At 26.4% G+C, this 20,703-nt stretch overlaps 3 protein-coding genes across 6 annotated transcripts in view; 1 reads left to right on the top strand and 2 right to left on the bottom strand.

The window, feature by feature from the left end:
• LOC111623678 (putative tyrosine-protein kinase Wsck) overlaps positions 1-16,649 on the bottom strand; it is a 30,855-nt gene extending 14,206 nt beyond the window's left edge. For both annotated transcript variants that reach the window (XR_002756475.1, XM_023366383.1), the window contains exons 1-7: positions 16,516-16,649; positions 11,213-11,288; positions 5,890-5,996; positions 5,605-5,800; positions 2,874-2,970; positions 1,841-2,087; positions 1,692-1,773 (exon numbers count right to left, since the gene is read on the bottom strand). Coding sequence is in view for 1 of the 2 variants with exons in the window: in XM_023366383.1 (XP_023222151.1) it covers positions 1,692-1,773; positions 1,841-2,087; positions 2,874-2,970; positions 5,605-5,800; positions 5,890-5,996; positions 11,213-11,264 (781 nt within the window). In the remaining variant the exon portion in view is untranslated. The remainder of the gene's footprint in view (positions 1-1,691; positions 1,774-1,840; positions 2,088-2,873; positions 2,971-5,604; positions 5,801-5,889; positions 5,997-11,212; positions 11,289-16,515) is intronic.
• On the top strand, positions 2,302-17,969 carry LOC111623865. Of its 3 annotated transcripts, XM_023366688.1 has the most exons (3): positions 17,386-17,420; positions 17,509-17,536; positions 17,627-17,969. In XM_023366688.1, the coding sequence occupies exons 1-3, from the start codon at positions 17,387-17,389 to the stop codon at positions 17,811-17,813; spliced, it is 249 nt and encodes an 82-aa protein (XP_023222456.1). In that variant the 5' UTR covers position 17,386; the 3' UTR covers positions 17,814-17,969. The 3 variants fall into 3 exon arrangements, 2 of the variants coding, with proteins under 2 accessions (XP_023222390.1, XP_023222456.1); XR_002756503.1 differs by lacking the exons at positions 17,386-17,420; positions 17,627-17,969 and adding an exon at positions 2,302-2,487 and having other exon boundaries at positions 17,509-17,626; XM_023366622.1 differs by having other exon boundaries at positions 17,376-17,420; positions 17,509-17,968.
• Positions 17,659-20,536, bottom strand: LOC111623778. Its single transcript, XM_023366512.1, has 2 exons — positions 18,715-20,536; positions 17,659-17,773 (listed from the first exon to the last, which is right to left on the bottom strand). Exon 1 carries the CDS (start codon positions 20,350-20,352, stop codon positions 19,198-19,200), a length of 1,155 nt encoding a protein of 384 aa, XP_023222280.1. The 5' UTR covers positions 20,353-20,536; the 3' UTR covers positions 17,659-17,773; positions 18,715-19,197.
• Positions 20,537-20,703: the final 167 nt, after the last annotated feature.

Below are 20,703 nucleotides of genomic sequence, written 5' to 3' on the forward strand. Positions count from 1 at the left end.
CCATGATAATTAAGACATCACCATACCACTCTGAAGAAACTGAAATTGAATCTGGGTGAGTAATCTCAGAACTTTTCATGGAAGGTTTGTTCTAGAATATCAGTTCTTATTCCTCACCATCTACCACCTCCATTGGGGGCCTGGTCAAATCTTCATTAGGTGTGGAAAGAAGCTCTTAATGACCAGAGTGTAAAGAGTTAGAAAACAACCTGCAATCATCAGATGATATTTTCAAGTTTAATCCTGAAAGATGTTTGCACCAACTTGTTTGGTGACTGTGATGAAAACGTGTATTTGGTACAGGAAAGCAACCAATCCAACTTAACAAAGTGCTGTAACAAAATAAGTCATTTATCTCAAATCAGATTGTCCTTAATTCCATGGTTCACCTCCCAATGTTAGTTGGGCTATAAACCATGGTACGCATGACTACATCCCGACCTTCATCTCAATTTATGCTGTGGTCTTTAGTGCACCAAATGTGCAAATTCAGATTTTCAAAATATTACATACCAGATTATTGGACAAATCTGGATTATTGGGTACTTTTCAAATGCCAAACTATAAAACATTCCAAATTATCAGGTGCTGGATCAACAAACTTTACTGTATTTCAAATGCTCTAACCAGTAAAATACTAAAATTCCTATTAGGATATACATATTCTAAAAAATTAATTACTAAGAGTTAATCTACAATACTTAATCCTAAAATTTCTTTTATTAAAAGTATTGGCTACCTGAACTATACAATTGTGATTTATTTCTCTATATTGATATTTATATAATCTGTTATTTAATGAAGTATTTTTGTAATAATACTATGATATCTGTTTATTGGTAATATATCTTTAATCAAAACAAATTCAAGTAATATAATTATTACTTTCGTTTTTTTTTAACCATTTTTGGATTATATTATCTTATATAATTCATATTAAAATTATTATAAATTATATGGTTATATGGTTTCTTAAGCATCATTTTGCAGAAATATAGCATACGATATATGTGTAATCTAATTTTTACAAACAGCATTATTTTGAATATGGTTAGAAGTTATTAACATTTGTTTTTATCGACACGACTAGGTGCATAGATAGACACTGGGCATTTCTACATCATCTTTATTCAGAATATCCTATAGGCCAATACGCATTTTGGGCATAAGCCCCTCATCTGTCGGCATGACTTCCGGGATTTCTTGTAGGTGGTGTTAACATGTATACATTCCATTTAAAATTACTTATTTACAAAAACCTCGTTAATACGGATGTCAAGAGTATGTGCTAGAAGATGTTTGATGTTAAGTCAAGAAACCTTAACTGTAATAGTTCTTTTAATTGTGAATATATTTTAAACTACGATAGTATTTTAATAGTAAAACAATTTTAACTGTAAATAAGTAATTTTAAACAGAATGTATATGTGTTAAGACACCTACAAGAAATCCTGGAAGTCATGCCAACAGATGAGGGGCTTATGCCCAAAATGCGTATCTGCCTATAGGACATTCCAAATAAAGATGACATAGAAATGCCCAGTGTTTATCTATGCACTTAGTTGTGATGATAAAAACAGATAAAAGAAGACACGGGTTCAGAATACACAAGTTATTAACATATTTATTATGTTACATTTTAATTTAAAAAAAGTTTGAAAGATTTCAATAACAATTCAATATAAATTCACCTGTAATTTGTGTCCGATGAGTTATTCCAAGTGGGGTAATATTCGGAGATGTTTTTGTTGGTGAATAGGAAGCTTTTGTTACCTAAAATTTAAAGCATTTGATTATTATAAATATTATTAAGATATAAATTCAAAATATTTTAACATACCCCATTAAGAGATATTATATTTCCCTGCATAATATCATATGATTGATCTTCTGACAATGGTGCATTGTAAAATCCACCATATACTTTACCATCACCAACATAAAATACTTTTTCTATTTCTTCTGGGGTAAGCTGGGCAGCAACATAAAAAGACAAGCCATTTTTTACTGCTTCAGAGTAATTATACAATCGTTCTGAATTAAATGTCACAATTGGTTCTTCCTTTAATACAATCACTTTATAAAACCTAAGAAATAAATAATTTTATACATTTTTTAAATGACTTAATACAACAATTACTAATGTAAATAACAGAACAGTTTTAAAAATAAAAATAATATTTATTTATTTTTTGTATAATAAATGATTTTTAAATTTCCTATATCAAGTAAATAAATAGAGATATTTTACATTATTATTTTTGTTTTTTGTAAATGTAATTTTATAGTTTGAGACTAAGACGACAATTTGAGATGTAAAACTAAAGCACATTGCATATACTTAATAATTTAAATTAATTTGTAAATAAAATACCAGTACCTTTACAATTAAATTTCTATACCTTTAATTTTGAAAAACTGCCAAAGCTGTTTTAGAAACTAATGACATCAGTTTAACAGAGTCATTTCTTCTTTATAAGTAATTGGGTGAGTTCATTTATTTTAAATTAAAAATTTTGATTTAATATAAATCAAAAAATTGATATTTATATTGATAAATGACTCATATCTCATATTTTGTTTCTCTATATAACTTTTAAATTTTTTAACCTTATTTTATTCACATAACATTCAAACAAATGACTAATTTATACAAAAAGGATTATCAATAAAAGAATAGAATTAATAAGGATAAATAGAAATATAAATAGTTCATTTAATATAGAAAAATAAAAAAATTAATTAATTAAAATTGTAATTTCAAAATGTTTTAAACACTTTTGTATAATAATTTTTTAATATAATGTTATAAATTTTAATTTAAAATTAGTAACATTAAAAATTAATATATATAAATATTATTCTCTACTTACATAATAGAATTATCATTTCTAAAAGCAGGATGTAATTTTACGCCAATTGTTTTTCCTGTCCTTTTAAGAACTTGTACAACAGGAGGTCTTTCTGGTGCTGTCATGTCCAATAGGAAAAATGTCATAATTAATTAAAATGTAAAAAGAAAAGTATTTAAACTCTTTAAAAATCAAACATAGTGTGTTATAAATTAAATATTTTCATTTTATATTAATATTAATTTATAAATTTTTTAATAATACTTTAATACATGAATAAAAACATACTAAGATATAACAATTTAAGCTTACTGAAAAAGCTTAATGGCATAATTAAAACCAACAGTTATTTATATAAACTTGAGAATTACAAATATTCTAACATAATCTTTAATTTTATTTTTAAAAATCTAATTACAATTTATATTACATTATAGAATATGATTTAAAGGGATGATAATTTACTAAATCTTTGAAATGTATATTATTTGAAATGTTACTCCATTTAACCAATAGAAGGATAATGTTAATGATAAAATTACTAAATTATGAAAAATTATATAAATATTTATAATTCTAAGCATGTTCTGAACTTCAAAGTTTAATGAGATTAAAAAGTAAAAGTGAAGTTAGTATTATCACAATGTTAAAATCAGCCAAACAATATGAAGTGTATTGTTAATCATCAAGATCATCAATCTATATTAAGAAGTATTTTTAAAGTGTTTTAAATATAGTCAAATGAATTATCTCTATACTTATTTGTTTAACCAAAAAAACAATTAGTATAGTATAGTAGTGAATAAAACATAATTGTATTTACTAAAATATGCAAGTATCTATGATTCAATTCACTAAAAAACACCTTAACTAAAAATTGAGCAATAGAAATGATATTGAAACAATCATAATATGGTATGCAATAAAAAACATTTCATTAAGTAAAATCAACAAAATATTTACAGTTAATTTCAAAAATTTTCTATATCAAAATAAAAACAATCATTTTTGAACTATTGGAGTCATGAAGTAAAATCTATTTTACTCTAACAAATTAATTTACTATTTGAGAAAATTAATGTGTGAAATGTTAACAGAAAGAAATAGAATCTTAGTATCATAATTACAATATCCATATTCAAAGTCAGCTATAGACATAGTACATAGCAGCTGAAATTCAAACTTAGTAGAATTAGTCTGCAGAACACATTAAAGGAAATTTTACAAAAAAAAAAAAAAATTTCAATAATTCAAAACATTACTACTAGAGAGAAATTGGAACTGCGAGAAGAAAAAACTGTCGTTGATTTCAGGTCTAAAATGCAACTGAACCAGAAATCTAAATATGAAATGTAAACAACATACAAACAAGCTCTTTTACTATGGTATCAAAATTAGTAAAAATTATACCAAAAAATACTCAATGGCTTTCATTATTAGCAAATTATGTATGCAATGGCAGAAAGGTTTTGCAATTGGAAATTAGGACAAATCACTATCTTTGGCAAAATGTTGCAACAACTGCTGTACAGAATGTCTGATGTGAGAATGTGTTCTATCATGCATAAAATGAACAAATCCATATTTTTGACAAACTATACAGAATATACAAATCAATACAAACTTTAGCAGTGAAAATCACTGTTACAGTTGTAGGAGAACAAATAACCTGGTCCATTGCTGTCCAAACAGGACAGCAGTGGAACAGGTTATAAACTCAGTTCAATGAGTTTTTTAAACAGACTAATAATAAAACATCACTGTAAATCCACATCATGCAATAGCACTTAACATGTGGAAAGGAATTTGTTGAATTTCATGCATTTTCCTCAGTCCAAAATGAGGCAATTATGGCTGTTCAGTCTCATTCAAGTGAAAAAAGTAGGATTCATTTTTTAGGCATAGAAACAATTTATTTAGAGTTTTCTGTACAGCTGCATAAGGCAACCTCAACTGTTTTAGCATTGCACATGTACTGTTGGAACCTATTGCTTTATCTATTGATTGCTCCATAAAGTTGAAGAAAATGTCTTCAGTCTGTTGTTGACAAATCAGTTCATGTCATTTTCTTTGTTTCACTTCTAAACATCTAGCTTCAATTAGACAATTCAATTATTCTTATTATAAGAGCACATGATGTCAGTGGACTTTGCAATGGTTTACATCTCCAGAACTCCCAGGACATAGTAACAGTATTACTGTTGTTTGATAATATAATTTCACAGGAAAAGCATGTTCAGCAAAATGAAAATCACTGCACTTTTACTATCTGTGAGTATAGCATAAAACATCTTGTGTCATTACTTTTACATAATCACACATTGAAGTTGTGCCTTCTTGCTTTTCACAATATCAAATAGCATTTCTCCAGATAATGGATTTTTAGAAAGGAAATTTTTCATGGCTATTATATAAACATGATCCAAAGAGTAGTGTATTAAGTTTGGCTTAAAACTAAATCAAACTTATTTAATTAATAGTCTCTGTAGCTAAATCAAAAGTGAAATATTTTACTTATGCTATTATTATTTAAAATCACCATACATATGCAATACATACACATATATAATTATAAGGAAATACTGTATTAATCATAAAAGTAGCTAATCAAACTTTATTTATTGTAAAAATCAACAATTTTTTATATAACTAATTTTTTACAATTTTTTATAACAAAATAAAAATAAATTTCAACAAAAATTATTAAAAATTACATATAAAATCATAACAGATTATTAATGACAAAAATTACCTCCCACAACTGTCCATACAAATTTTGAAATGGATGTAGTATCTCCATCACTTGTAGAAGCCCATATAGTTATATTATATTGAGTTCCTGGTTCTAATTGTAATAAATCAGCTTTCTCAGTTTTATTACTAAATGACCATTCCTTTTTAACAGGTGGCTGATTTTCATAATAACTTTTTATTGGATCTGCTTTTATCTATTTGTAATAATATTTAAATAACAAAAAGTTACTGACAATAAATTAGCATTTTTAGAATTTAGCATTTTTGTAATGTTTTTCCTTACATGATAATTTATGATATTTTTTGAAGATACTGGTGACCACTGCACATGAATTTCTGTTTCAGATCTATTAATCACTTTCAATGATGATGGTCCTGGAATTGATGTTTCTAGATATAAAGTTAAAAAAGTGTATTTAAATTATATTTTTTAAAATTTATCCTTACTTTAATATATAATACAATATCATTATATCCTTTACTTAAAAATTAAAATATTAAATAAATTACAAAAGTCATTTTAATCAATGTAAATAATTAAATTTATAGAACTATAAAAACAGTAGAGAGGTTGCAGCCGAAGTTTTCATCTGTAAAGCGTGAACGTCGAATGTTGCTTACAAGATAGCGGCGCTCGATGTTCATATTTTAAAGATGAAAACTTCGGCCGCAACCTCTCTATTACCCAACTTTCATATGTAATAGTCCTAAATACATAAATTGCTTACATACAGGTAAAAGATAAAAAAAAAAATGAAATCAAATAAATTAAAAATGAATGTTTTTGGCTAACAAGCCATTTTCAGACATCAAGAGTTTTTAAGTTTGTTGAATGCCTTTGTTATAAGAATAGAAAATCATGTGACTAACAGCATAATGAGCAGAAAAAAAATATCTCAGGCATGGAGGCAGTTCTCATTAGTAAACAAGTGATATCTAAATTCATGTACTTGAAATACAGTTTTCATGATACTGAAAGTTGTTGTTACTTTGTTTTTTTTCTATGCTCACTATGCACTATGTCAAGTAGTCTCTGTTCCTGTTTGCTGAATTCTGTCAAGACAGAATTCAGCAAACATTGAATTTAAAAACTTTACAATTATTCTAACTCAATGCCTGAAGTTAGCCTTCTAGTTAATTCATTTCATTAATTTTTTGTGAATTTTATGTAAGCAGTTTATTTACTTATATTTCTGATAAAGTGTAGGAATTACAGTAATACACTCCTAAAAATGAGTTGCTTAACTTTCCCAGCAACAAAAACTTGGTGTATGGCAGTATCTGTTATAATAATTTATTTTTAAAAAATTTTTACATTTTTAATTACAGTAGAGCGTCGTTTATCCGAATCAATTGGGGACTGGGGTGGTTCGGATAACTTATTTTTCGGATAACGAATCATGTACGAAAAAATATATTAATTTATCCCATGTTGAAATTTCTCTCCGTTGCGTGTCGCTTCACGTTGAATTTTCGTCAATGTTAAGCCTAATGAAGACTATTGTATCATTAGAAATTATTTTTTTATTTTGTACAAACAAAATAAATTTATTGAAAAATATAAAAACAATAAAAAATTATACTTCAGATGTTAATTTAGTATCAAAAACGTAAAATATTTGAGTAGCCCGAGAAATAGCCGAAGATTGCAGCGCCACAGCACTAGTGAAAATTTAAATTTGCCGACTGGAATGCTTTCGGATAACGGACGTTTCGGATAACCAGCTTTCGGATAAACGACGCTCTACTGTATTATAAAACAGAAAAAAGCTTAATTTTGAGGATACGGAATCATTTTTTGACTGTTCACAAGACTTTTCCAACAGAGTTGGGAAAATAAAACTATTTCTATGTATGAAAGTTAAGCAAGAGAGTTACATTTTATAAAAGAAGTTTCATTCCTAGAGAATTAAAAAAAGAAAACTTAAGTGTTTTTTTTTTATTAAGATAAAAAAGTTTTATTTTTTACAGTGAATAGGTTATTAAACTTATGTATAAAACATTGAAAACTATTGATTAAATAGAAAACAGACAAAAATTATTTTTGACAAATGATTTGTGTTACTAAAACCATTGCAGGATGCCTTGAAATTTTATTTATTGGCTGAAAATGTACAAAAATGAAAATTTAGCATATGATTTATGGATAACAAAAATATCATCATATCAGAAAATGTTAGTTTCCAAAGTTACTGCCTATATGTTGTGTGTAGACATAAATAAATAAATATTGATTCTGTCATAAATTATTAAATCAATATTTGCCAAAAGAATCATTTAATCATCACACAAAATTAATTATGAACTAAAATAAAATATTCTAGATTAAATTGTAAATATTAAACTGCTGAAATACATTAGCACCTTATTTTTAATCCCATTATTCAATTGATGAATAATTATATTAAAAGACAATTTCAACTCACTGTGTTTGGAATTTATATCACCATAAAATTATAAAATAATCTGAAAATGCTTTGTATTAGAAAAACAATATACTCAATTTTAATTTTTAAGCTAAATGTCAATAACAAAAAATAAAATTTTGAAATACATTTCAGAAATTTAATAAAAACATTTTAAAAAATTAATATCAATTATCGTAATTTTAATTTACAGTTATCTTTGAGTACAATAATGGAATAACAATTTGCAGTTTTGATAATATAATATATATTGTACAGTGGAACCTCTATATTCATCATTAATCTGTTCCTAAGGACCTAATGAATATGGAATATGACGAATATAGAAACAGTTTTTCTCATAATAAATAACTGATATTTCAAGTAATCTGTTCTCATCCTGAAAAAATGGTACAAGAGTAAAAATTATGTTGTTTGTAAAACTATCTTTATTGTACTAAATAAATACAATATAATGGTAGAAGGGGAAGAACAGTATTATTAATATAGTATTATTGTTTAGAAGACATAGCAATTAAAACATTAGGTAATTCATATTATGATCATGGGGTCTGTTTTTCTGATGACTCAGTAGCACTCGATTTAATAAAGAACTTGTCCAGTGTTGTGTGGTTTTTGTCTGCTTTTTAAAACTTTTCTGAAGTAGGCAATTACATTATCATTGAATGTACAAGTAGCCCTCTGTTTATGCCAGCCCAGTTTATGCTGATTCTCAATAATGCTGCTGTGTAATTTGCCGTTTTGTTGTGTAATTCCCCGATTTTCCCTATGCCAGACTGATTTTCGCTTCAGTGTTGACGTATTTACTGCACCATGGCATTGTACATTCATTAAAACAAAGATTTTTATTGAATATATTTTTTCTGTTTAATATTATTGGGTATGTATACATTTGCATTGAATTAACATTAAAATACTAAATGTTTGGGCTCCCACGAGTCAAGTTATTAAACTTAATAGTTCAATAAATGTCGTCCGAATCCAGAGCGTTAATAAATGCAAATAGTTCATATCCTGTATCAGTTTGTTCAGGAAAACACCTTACAATGCAGTAGCACTTCCAGCGATCACAAATTATCATTAGTGAGATGAAATCTACTTCTCTTTGGCCAGAAGATACCTTCTTATTGGCCAGACGATATCTAACTCTCCTTAGCAAGACAAAACCAACTTCAATTTTTCCGCCCAAACTGACCTTATATATGCACTACGGCGGCTGGTGGTCGACCAATAAGCATCTCCGCTTGTCTGTAGCTCTATTTCGGGTTAGTATATCCTTTCAACTATGAAAAGTTTGACGGATGAACTTTGTGAGTTAGACAATGATTGGGAGCGAAGTGCAAATGTAAAAAGGAGCATCATCACATCCATTCGACCATATTCCAAAATTATTAATGAAAGAAAAAAAAAAATCTAAACAATTACAAATGGATACTTTTTGCAAAAAATGTGAGAGATCTGAAACTTTGAAATATCATTTGTTTTTCTTATAATTTTTTTAATAAAAATATTTCATTTTATTTTATCATAAAATACATTTTAAAAAATTAAATTTATAATATATGTATTTTGTATTATATTGTATTAATAAACAAAATTATTTGCTTAGAACCTAACCCTATACCTCACTGTAAATATGGGTTCATTTTACGCCTATTCGATTAGTGCCAGCTTTTGTAGGAACGGAACTGCGGCGTAAACCGAGGGCTACCTGTGTTTGTATTTTGGTTGACTAAAGCAACATTAGGCTGTCACTTTGAAACAACACACACACAGAAAGCAAACTGATTAACTACAGCTAGCTAACACAGCTAGCTGATGCAATTATAGTGCCACTTCCAGTATTTGGAATGATGACAAACACAGAAAATAATGACAAAAAATGAAAAAATAAAAAAGTCATCAAAATGTGATGAATATCGAATATTACAAATATAGAGGTTCCATTGTATATTGTTTTGACAACTTTGTCTTTCAAAATTAAAATGATTTATTCATTTCCCAATTCATACATCTGGTAAAATAAAATATAGTGTGATTGAAATTTACTTAACATTATTTTATGCAATTTTGAAATTACACAATCTATAAATTACAAGTTATAATAGTAAATAAAGCTTATTAAATTATGTTATTCTAATGTGTATACATTAGAATAACATGCTGTACGTTCACAAATTTTTTTTAAATGCATGCTATTTGCAAAACTGATTGCTAACTAATGAATCAAAGTTTACAAGAATACTATTTACTGATTATCTATATTATTTAACAGTATTACAGAGCAAAATCTAAGAGCATTCTAAAAAAATCATTTTTAATTTGTATAATAAAACAAATGATACATCATTTTGTTTAATGATAACTTAAATAAATTATGCAAACTAAAAACATAACAAATTTGAAAAGTGATGATAAAAATATTAAAGCATAAACATAACAAGTTTATCATTTTAATAAACATTTTCAACTATATAACTTTATATGTGATACTTTAATATATAACTAAATGAGATTAAACATTGTAATCATTTTAAAATTAGGATTGCATATTAAATCAACTTAAAATAAAGAAAAGCAACTGTTAAAGTAAATTTTAAATAGGTTTTCTAATTTAACATCATAATAATACAGTTTATATTCTATCATAAACTGTGAAAGCAGAAAATTGATGTGCAATTTCAAGTAACAGTTTTCTGAATTTACTATGAAAGTAAAAAGATATTTATATACAAACAAATATATGTTTATATATATTACTTTCTATATAAATGTAATTAATTCTCCATAATTGTGTTAAAAATAAAAACTATCTTGTTTATAAATAATATAATTTAAATAAAATAATTTATAAATACTATACCAAAATAAATCAAACAAGAGTACATTTTACATTTTTGCAAACTAATTTTAACAAACTTTTATTCAAACTATTTAAAGTTTATTATAATTATATAAAATGAACTCTTAAATTATTTGTTGGTCGATTAAATTTTGTATATAACATGTAACTTTATGAAATTAATATATTTAATATTTAAAAATTTTAGCTAGTGTAAATTTAAAACAAAATTAAATTTGAGCATTCTGTTTCAACAAATTTTAGACTGAAAGTACATTAAATTTACAAAAGTATAAAATTGAATTAGAATTTTTTAATGTATTTAAAAAATAGTTTACCTGATGAATGACATATAATGATGAGTATGAACAGCCAGAATATACGATCCATAATGTTATCTATAATTTTATTTTCCTAAAAAAAAATTTATTAAAATATCAATATATGGATAGTTAATTTTATGACCTTTGTCATTTAAAATATAAATTATTTTAATTAAATTAAAACAAAAATATTCTTATTTAACACAGAATCTATAAATATAGAAATATAGAATTACTGTAAAAGTAAATTATTCTATGATAAATTTATTTTATTTTTCATCTAATTTTATATATTAATTAATTACACATTCTATCATAAAATGATGACACTATGATCAATTTTAACCAAAAATGAAATATAGTAAAATCTCAACTTCAGTTAACAAGTTTAATACCTGATTTTCTCAGATTTTTCTGTGACCATGAATTTCCTTTATCAAGCTGTTTCTCAAGAATCTGCTCACAGAATAATTACAAAATTGTACAGTTTATGGCACTTAAGTGTGCTGTCAAGGTCCTCTCATGTTCCAATCATTATGCAGGTAAGATATTGTATCAATAAAAGGATGTTAACACAAGGTTGTGTAATGGTATGGTGCTGTATATGACTGAGTCATAGTGTTTGTTTATTTAATCATCTTATTCAAATGGAATATAAGACAAAAATGGAAGAATTAATCAAAGTGTGGAAAGTACACAGGAAAATATGTTCAAGTTAAAAGTACTGACAAGTGTGACTAATGAGATTGTATTATATGGAAAATCTTATAAATTGTGTCCTATAGACAGCTTAGTGTTAATGCAATTTGACTTAGTGAGGTTTTACTTTAATAATAATGTGCTGAATATTTAATTTATTTCATTAGAAATAATTCTAAATATATCAATTATAAGTTTTATATTAAACAGACCAAAAATTCTTTGTGGTTGATTTTTTCTCTGAGGTTGTCCTATATAAAGATTATGGAAGAATGAAATTCTTCCATAATCTTTATATAGGACAACCTCAGAGAAAGAATGTTCCATGTCAGTAAATTCTAAGTAAAATGATCAAAGTCAGATCACTATAAATTTCCTTTCTAATATCTTCTCTACATTCATTGATGCTTTCAGTCACAGTCTATCACTTACAATGTACAAAATCTGCAATTTCATATGATTTATTTAATACATTTTCAACATTCATTTATCCACACATTCATCACTATTCATCTTTTCTATATAATTTTATCCAGCTTTAGTTATTAGCTGTTACCATAAAAATTAAGGCAGTGATTCCTAACTATTTCCAGTTCATATATATTTTATAAAAATAAAAAATTTCATATATCCTTAAATGTCCATAAATTGAAAATAGTTAAAGAATGTTGTCAAATGGTTTACAAAAATAATTTAATGTTTACAAAAAACTTTTTTTTTTTTTTTTTAAATTTTGTATTCAAAAAAAGGTTCTTATGCAGTATCTTCTAATGACCTGAAGAAGACGAAAGTGTGTATCGTTGAAAGCGCTCGTCAATTTAGTGACATACGTGGTTAATTTAACACTTATATCGCAAGTTTTTTGTAATAAATGATTAGCGTGCTGTCCATCACTATATTATAGAAATTTAATGTTTTAAGTAAATTATAATGACAAGTGGTGCTATAGCTTATCCAAAAGGATTTTCATTAGACCTGCATTCTAAACTCAATATATTTTAGAATAGTCTAAAAATTTTGAACTGTTTAGGTACAAATTTCTTTGAAATTACATTGGCAATCACTGAGGTTTTTTTACTGAACTCCCTGGAAGAGTTTTGTGCATCAGGTTGGGAAATACTATTTTAAGAGTCTTTGTTTAGATTTTGAATCAAAATTATCATTTTGACTTAATCTATTTTAATGGGATAACGTACAAAAATAACAATGCAAATGAACAGCTTAATAAAAAATGTATTACAAATTTTTTCAAAATTAGTAAATACAACATGATCCATAAGAATATGAATACAGGTCAACCATGTCATTTGATGCTTCATCTATGTTTCATATTTCACTGGATATATACTGCTGAATAGTAGTATTGTCAAAACAATGTAAAAATAATTGACTTTTAATTGCTTTAAAATAGGTATATGATTTTAAAACTGATTTAAAATTTTCTTTAAAACATTAAATTATAAACTATATTTCTATAAAGCATGTTTTGTATTAATTAAAAATAACATCAATAAATATTTATTAAATTCTAAACTCCATATTACTGACATTTTCCAAATTCTTGAAAAATTCTTATTATTGATTGCTTTTTATATAGTATACTATATGACCATGGTTCCCAATTAGTGGTACGCGAAATTGCATGAAGGGGTAAGCACGGCAATCTAAAATCTGTCGATTTAAAATTTAAATGCATGAGATGAAACAATCAAAAAAAATAATGAGTGAACCATCAAAAATTTGGCAATTTACATGATGTCAAATGCACAAATCCATTTATTTATAACTAAAAATATTCTTAAAATTTCATTAAAAAAAAATGCATTTGTGACAATACCTAAATGAAATTCTTATACAAGAAACAAAAATTGTACAAAGTTGTGCAAAGAAAATCGTGCACATTTGTCACAATAAAATTAAATAACCTTATGTTATTTAATTATTATTAGAATTGTATTTTAAAGGTAATAAATGTAAAAAAAACTTATTCTATTTATCACTAGCTGTCTACCCACAGCTTCGCCCGCATTATATCGAATTTTCTTGTGGGAGTAAGATATTTTCTCGCAGTAAAATGTAGCCTATGTCCATCTCCAACATGTGTAAGCTATCTCTGTGCCAAATTTTATTAAAACCTGTTCAGCGGTTTAGACGTGAAAAGGTAACAGACAGGCAGAATTACCTTCGAATTTATAATATTAGTATGGATTAATACAAATTTCTGCTATAAGGGGTATGAGAATTTGAGCTCTTTCTTGAAGTGGTATGCAGGAAAAACTAATTGGGAACCACTGCTATATGATATAGAATCTTAAAAGTAGTCAATAACTATATAGTTTGCTAGTGAAGTTCATTTTATGTTAAATAACAAATAGCTTTAAATTTATATAGTGTTGAAATAAATTTGAAAATTAATTAGAAATATTTTTTGGCAAATTAAATGAAAGTAATTGATCAATCAAAAAAACATAGGAAATTGAAGAACAATCAATGCACATGTCATAGTTGAATGATTCTTGCTGGCAATATCAATAGTGTCTCACATCGTACCATAGACTTTACAGGAATGCATTGAACTTAAGCAAAGCAGACTGTATGTAATACAAAAACCCTAAAAGCCTTAATAAAGCTAGTTTTTGAAATTAGAAAATTTTTCATGTATATAAATATAATTTATATAAATAATTTTAGTCCACCAGAAAAAAAAAATTCATGATTGAAAGTATTAATTCTTGCTTTATTTCTGAAAGCCAATCCTGTATAAAAACACACATTTTGATAATTCATTAATCTTTAATATATCATCAATTACTTAAAAATCAGTACTATATTCTTTTTGTTTCTAATCAATTATAAATATTCTGTCTTCTATAATATAAATAAATCTTTCTTGTCTTACAAATTTATCTGATTAATTAATTAAATTCCAGTCTTGTTGAACTAATCTTTTATTATTATTCTGTTGTCCTTCATTTGTTTTCCAATATTCAAATTCTTCAAGTTTTTATAGGTTTAATATCCATTTTATTGAATAATAAATTTCAACATGCTTAAGCATAAAATACAATGACAATAGCATGTTAGAAAGGGTAATAATTTCATAATTTTCATCATGAAAAAAATATTTTTACAAAATTAAATATTTTAAAAAATGTATTATCAATAAAATATAATTATTTAATTCTTTTGAAATCATCACTTAAAAAAATATTATAAATAACAACATTAAAGATTCTTTTATTAACATCTGATAATTAGTTTAAAATATTGAAATAAAATAACACTTTACTATAATGAACAATACTAATTATAATTTATAGATATAATCCAGATTTAAAACAATTTTCAATTTAAATTCAAAAAATGAATAAAATAGCTTAGCAATTATTAGTTTTAAAGCATGGGAAAAATCTTTTATATATTAAAATTTTTTTTCATCAATGACAAGAAAATATACTCCCGAAAAGTGCAAGATAATTTTGAAAAGTTTAAGACTTCTGAAAGAATGCCATTTATCATCTTTAGTTTTGATTTATTATATTTTTAAATCTCAAAGTATTTTAAAGATGAAATACAGTAGAGCATCGATTATCCGACCTCCGATTAACTGTCACATTGGTTAACCGACCGTTCTAGTCCGCAAATTTCAAATGTCCGCTAATGATGTGATACTACAACATTTGGCTATGTCTTGGCTACTTTAATATTATTTTTATTAAATTTTTGCATGTTTTAGCTGGCAATACGGGATCGACCATTGAAGGGAGGCCAGTATTTAAACGAGACTTAATTTTCTAATTATGAGTGGTTGTTTGTTTTGTGAGCAATAAAATAATTTTAAAATAATTTTTAACGATACAATAGCGACGATTATTATTTTTTTTAAAGAATATGTTAGGCTTAACATCGATGAAAATTCAATGCGAAGTTGGTTAATAGCGCTATACTAATATACTAATAATGTATTTTTTCATTCTTTTCGGTTATCTGATTTTTCAGTTATCCGACCAATCTGAGTCCCCAATTGAGTCGGATAATCGATGCTCTACTGTATTATTAATTTATAATGTTTCACTACTACTACTACTACTACTACTACTACTACAAAAAAAAAACATTATAAATAAGGAAATGAAAAATATTACTTTTCAGATATTCAATTTGTTAAGGAAATATCAATGTAAAAACTAAAATTCACCTATACAGTAATTTATCAAACTGAAATGCTTTCTTCCTCCCCATCAATCAATATATATACCTGACAGAAATCAATAGCAAAAGAGGACATTAGACAAGCATCATTAATTCAAATAAAAATAATTACAGTTCCAACTTTCTCACAGATGTATACACAACTCTTTATTATCTATCTACAGTGTAAACAAAAGAATATTCCATAATGTAAATCCCAATAGTTTTCTTTACAGAGCATAATATTATTGTTCAGCACTCTGAAACATGCACTGTTTATAAAGCATTGTTAAAATATGAAATCGATTAATTTTTACTTATATACATTTTAATGCATTATATGAGTCATGGATTCCTTACATTGAATGAATAAGTACTCTTACTTTATTATAATAATGATAAAACAATGAATAAAAGCCAAAACTTACATTTACGCCTGTAAATTATACGTTTTAAATATAAATTTACATTTATTTTCTAACGATCATCTCGTTGTGTTTAGATACTTCTCATATCGTAACAAGGTGCGGTTTGACAAACGCCACCTCGCGTCTAAATTTAAAAATAAAATTGCGATCTTTGACCTCTTCGAAGGTTAACGTTTGTTTTTAAAAAAAAAGTTAATTTCGTAGAAATGTAAACATAATATAATTCGTTGTAAAATTTATATACTTTAAACAAATACAGAATAAATTGTATTATTATTATAAGTAATAAAGTCTGAAAATTTGAATAGTATTAGTAAAGGAATACAATTTTTAACGGTATTACAGATCGCCGCTATTGTTGAAATCATATTCGCTACGATTTTTACCTTACATTTTTTTCACTAATTTATCATATATTTAATTATTGTAACAAATTCATCGATCTATTTATCAATTCGGTACATTTATCAACTGGCATATTGGCGGCAAAACAATTATACTGTACTAAATGAAAATTGCGCGTTTAAGAAGCACAAAATATTAAAGCTTACTTGATAGCTTCTCCTCAAATAGAAGAAAAAAAAAATTCTGAAATTTTCATTATAAAACTAAGATATGCCGAAATTTTTTTTTAGAACAGGTGATACAAGAAGCAACATCTGGAATTAAAAACACGCTGTAAACCGGGTCAAGGCAATAAAATGAACACTTCTAATCGTTGATAAAAATCAATTTTTGCATTTTTATTTAATATAAATTAATTTTAAAAAATTAAAATAATAAGTTTTGTAATATTCCAATTAATCATTGAAAACAATGCTTTAGATATGCAAATTTTGATAGATTTTTTTTTTTTGCGACTCATCTTACAATGTTGTATTCGACAGTAGATTTCAAGAAAGAAGGTTTGACTTTAAATTTTATATAATTTTGACTTTATAATTTATATAATTTTTTGAAAGTTTTTCGAACATTTTTCTTGTTTTCTTTCAGGATTCGAACATTCCAAAGCTACTTTAATGTCAGTGGAAATGCTTTTCTTAAGAATGCTGATGATGATAATTATGGGTTTTATATTAACTATGGGTTTTCTATTGGTTTATTTTCGTAGAAATCCCGATTTGGAATTCAAACATGAACCAGCGTTCTTCACCGTGGCCTTGCTGACTGCTATTCATGGAATTTCTATCGTCGGAGTTTCTTGTTTTCATACTTGCTTGGAAATATCTGATTATTTTGTAGAAAGATTAATAGAAAGCTACGAAAAAAATTATAAATCAATTTTTCAAGCAACTTAAAATAAGTTTGTTTTTAGTTTGAATTATAAAAATACTCTCATCAGTATGTTCAAAATTGTTAACTCTTTATTATTTATGATATAATAAGTGTAAATTTATTATAAAAAAATATTTAAAAAATAAATTGTGATTTACATTTCAGATTTTTTTTCTAAATGTAAAATTGATTGTAGTAAAGTTTAGTAAAAAAAAATACAATTTGCAAACAAATTCAGACGGGTCGGAAAATCCCAGGAATTTTTCGAGAGTGGTCCATCCGGATATGTCGGACCTCGTCCCTCACCACCCGGCCACCCCATTGTGGGCCTGACCAGAGTCGGTAGTTAATCTACCGACTCTGGCCTGACTGAACCCATAATGGGCTTGCTAAAAGAGATCCTCTTAGTGCCCATAGGGCAGAAAGAGTTTTAAAAAACTACCCTGAAAAATCCTATTTTGAAATCTCAGGAATCATAATTGATCGTCTGGGCTAGATATGATGGACCTTTATCTCACCATCCGATCGCCTGATTGTGAGTCTAGCCGAAACATAACGGATATGAATAAAAATTCTCTTTATATAAAAATATTTGTAAAATTTAACAATGGAATCGGTTATTTGATAAGTTAAAAGGTTATATTTTAAAAGACTTCTCAAAATAACAAGGAGAAATTATTCTTCTGTCTTTACCGGTTTACGAGAATTGTTTTAAACTAAATATTCTTTAAAATATGGGATTTTAATAGACTAAAACTTTCCTCTAAAATGAACCAATTTGTTTTATTCATTAAATTACGGCAATGCAACGCTTGGGCGATCTGCCTAAGGGAGGATGCGACCGAACTGCCAATGTTTAGGGAACGGAACCGCTTGGCTACTGGTGGACTCTAAAAGGAACCAGCTTTATTAGTTTAATATTACCTCAAAATGCATTTCGCCCTGACTATAACAGAGCCTCTTCAGTGGTTATAACATCACAATCCATAGCAATGTTCGCTTCACAAACATCAAAATTTTTATCTTCTTTAAGTTGCCTCCCAGTGACCGAATGGGTAAAACCATAAACACTGATGGTTGGTCTCAGATTCGCGCCTAGCCAATGAGCTGCCTACATGGCTTTCCGAATTTAACTTCTAAATACAGGATAGTTTCTCATAAAAGTCCTTCTGGAGGGTATCTCCCCTTGTCAGATTGCTCGTGTGTTGCATTATGATATCCCATCAAACCAATCAATCAAACCTCTTTGTGTCTATAGAATAGGAAGATTTTCGTTTAAAACTATATAATAAATGTTAATACATTGCAACATAAACTTATAATAATATATATAAATAAATAAAAATATTTTAACATTATTTAACTAGTTGCAGCAGATTATTTTGAATATTTTATTTAAATATAATGTTACGCAAATTTTCCAAGTTTCAAATCTAGTAAATTTGTTTTTCTCTTAAAATATTTCAATTGGTTTTGTGTCATTTTCAGAGTTTTTTGTTGCTTTATGACGTCTATTATAGTTATAGGTTTATAACTAGAAACCATATTCTTTATATAATCATATTCTTTTTGATAAGCTTCAATTTCTTTTTCTTGTTGAGTAATATTTTCAGATATTCTTTCATTAATAGTCGTCTTCCATTTGATAGTATCTGAAATAATCTCGAGTCTACATTCGATTTCTTCTATTTCATTTCGCAGTTTTTCTAATAAATGTTTGGCATTTTTCATTTTATTTCTGAATATTTGTAGTATTTCTTGTTGATTTCGGATTATAGATGTCTGATGTTTAGCTTGGCATTTAAATTTCACAGCATCTTCCCTTTTGTAATTTTCTCCTATCAGAGAATCCACGTATTCGATTTTTAACAAAATTTTCTTTTGTGCCACAGTGCAAATATTTGTGTTCATTTTGATATTTTGCAACATATTGAGATGATTTTTTATTATTTGTTTGAATAAATGTTCGATAAATTCTGCTTTATATACAGCAAGCGCTTTGTTATAAGCTTTGTTTTTAATGTAAAATTCAAAATAACGTTTTCTTTTTTCTACTTCTTTATATCTCTCCTCCAGTTCTTCAAGTTCCATGTGAATATCCCACAAAGTAGATTCGTGTTGTTCAGCTCTGTTTTTGATTTCATCATTCTTCAACTTCATTTCAGTTTTAAGTATGTAATATTTTTGTTTCATAACAAGTGCTTCGGAAGAGCGATCATGGAAACTACTAGTTTCAGCATCAGGCGGTTTAAGAAGACTCATATCAAAATAAGTGTTACGTCTCTTTAACATAATAGATGAAGGTCTAGATTTTCGAATAGACTTTCGTTCTTCTTTCAGATCATCTTTTCCAATGCGATGAAGATGAATTTCCAACAATATGTTTTCTCGTGTCAAGAATTCATTACGGGACACTTTCGTTTCGATTAAATCAGTAATTTCACAGTTACTTAACTCGCTTATTCTTGTTTCTTCTAAACTACTTGTAGTATGTGTATCCGAACGAGACGATATCGTACCAAATTTAGAAATTTTGCTTGTCAACGTTTCTAAATTTTCCATTTTCAATATTATTGCAAAGTCTACTATTGTTTTAAAAATGCAATCTTTTGACGATTGTTATACGCCTACTATTAGCTATCGAATAAATATTAAATAGCAAAAATCAACAAACAATTATGTACAGATTTGTACGTATGTACAACAATTATGTTTTCTGAAGTTACAAAAATGAACTATAATCGTGAACAATTATATTAGTTTTAAAATTTGTAAAAATTAAATATTTATATATTAGACCTACTGTCTTAATTTGCTTATGAATTGTTATATATATTTATATGTATATATTATAATATAAATGAGAAATGAAAAAATATGTATAAATTGCAAGTAAGGATGATTCAAACTTAT

This window comes from Centruroides sculpturatus, unplaced genomic scaffold, assembly GCF_000671375.1.
Source record: "Centruroides sculpturatus isolate CEXI.00-Female unplaced genomic scaffold, Cexi_2.0 scaffold29, whole genome shotgun sequence".
Classification (NCBI taxonomy): domain Eukaryota; kingdom Metazoa; phylum Arthropoda; class Arachnida; order Scorpiones; family Buthidae; genus Centruroides; species Centruroides sculpturatus.

Excerpts from the sequence above, each read along its gene's own strand:
- LOC111623865 (XM_023366622.1), top strand. The coding sequence starts at position 17,387 with ATGTTGTATTCGACAGTAGATTTCAAGAAAGAAG. Across the intron at positions 17,421-17,508 it reads AGTAGATTTCAAGAAAGAAG|GATTCGAACATTCCAAAGCT; the intron begins GTTTGACTTTAA and ends GTTTTCTTTCAG.
- LOC111623778 (XM_023366512.1), bottom strand. The coding sequence starts at position 20,352 with ATGGAAAATTTAGAAACGTTGACAAGCAAAATTTCTAAATTTGGTACG.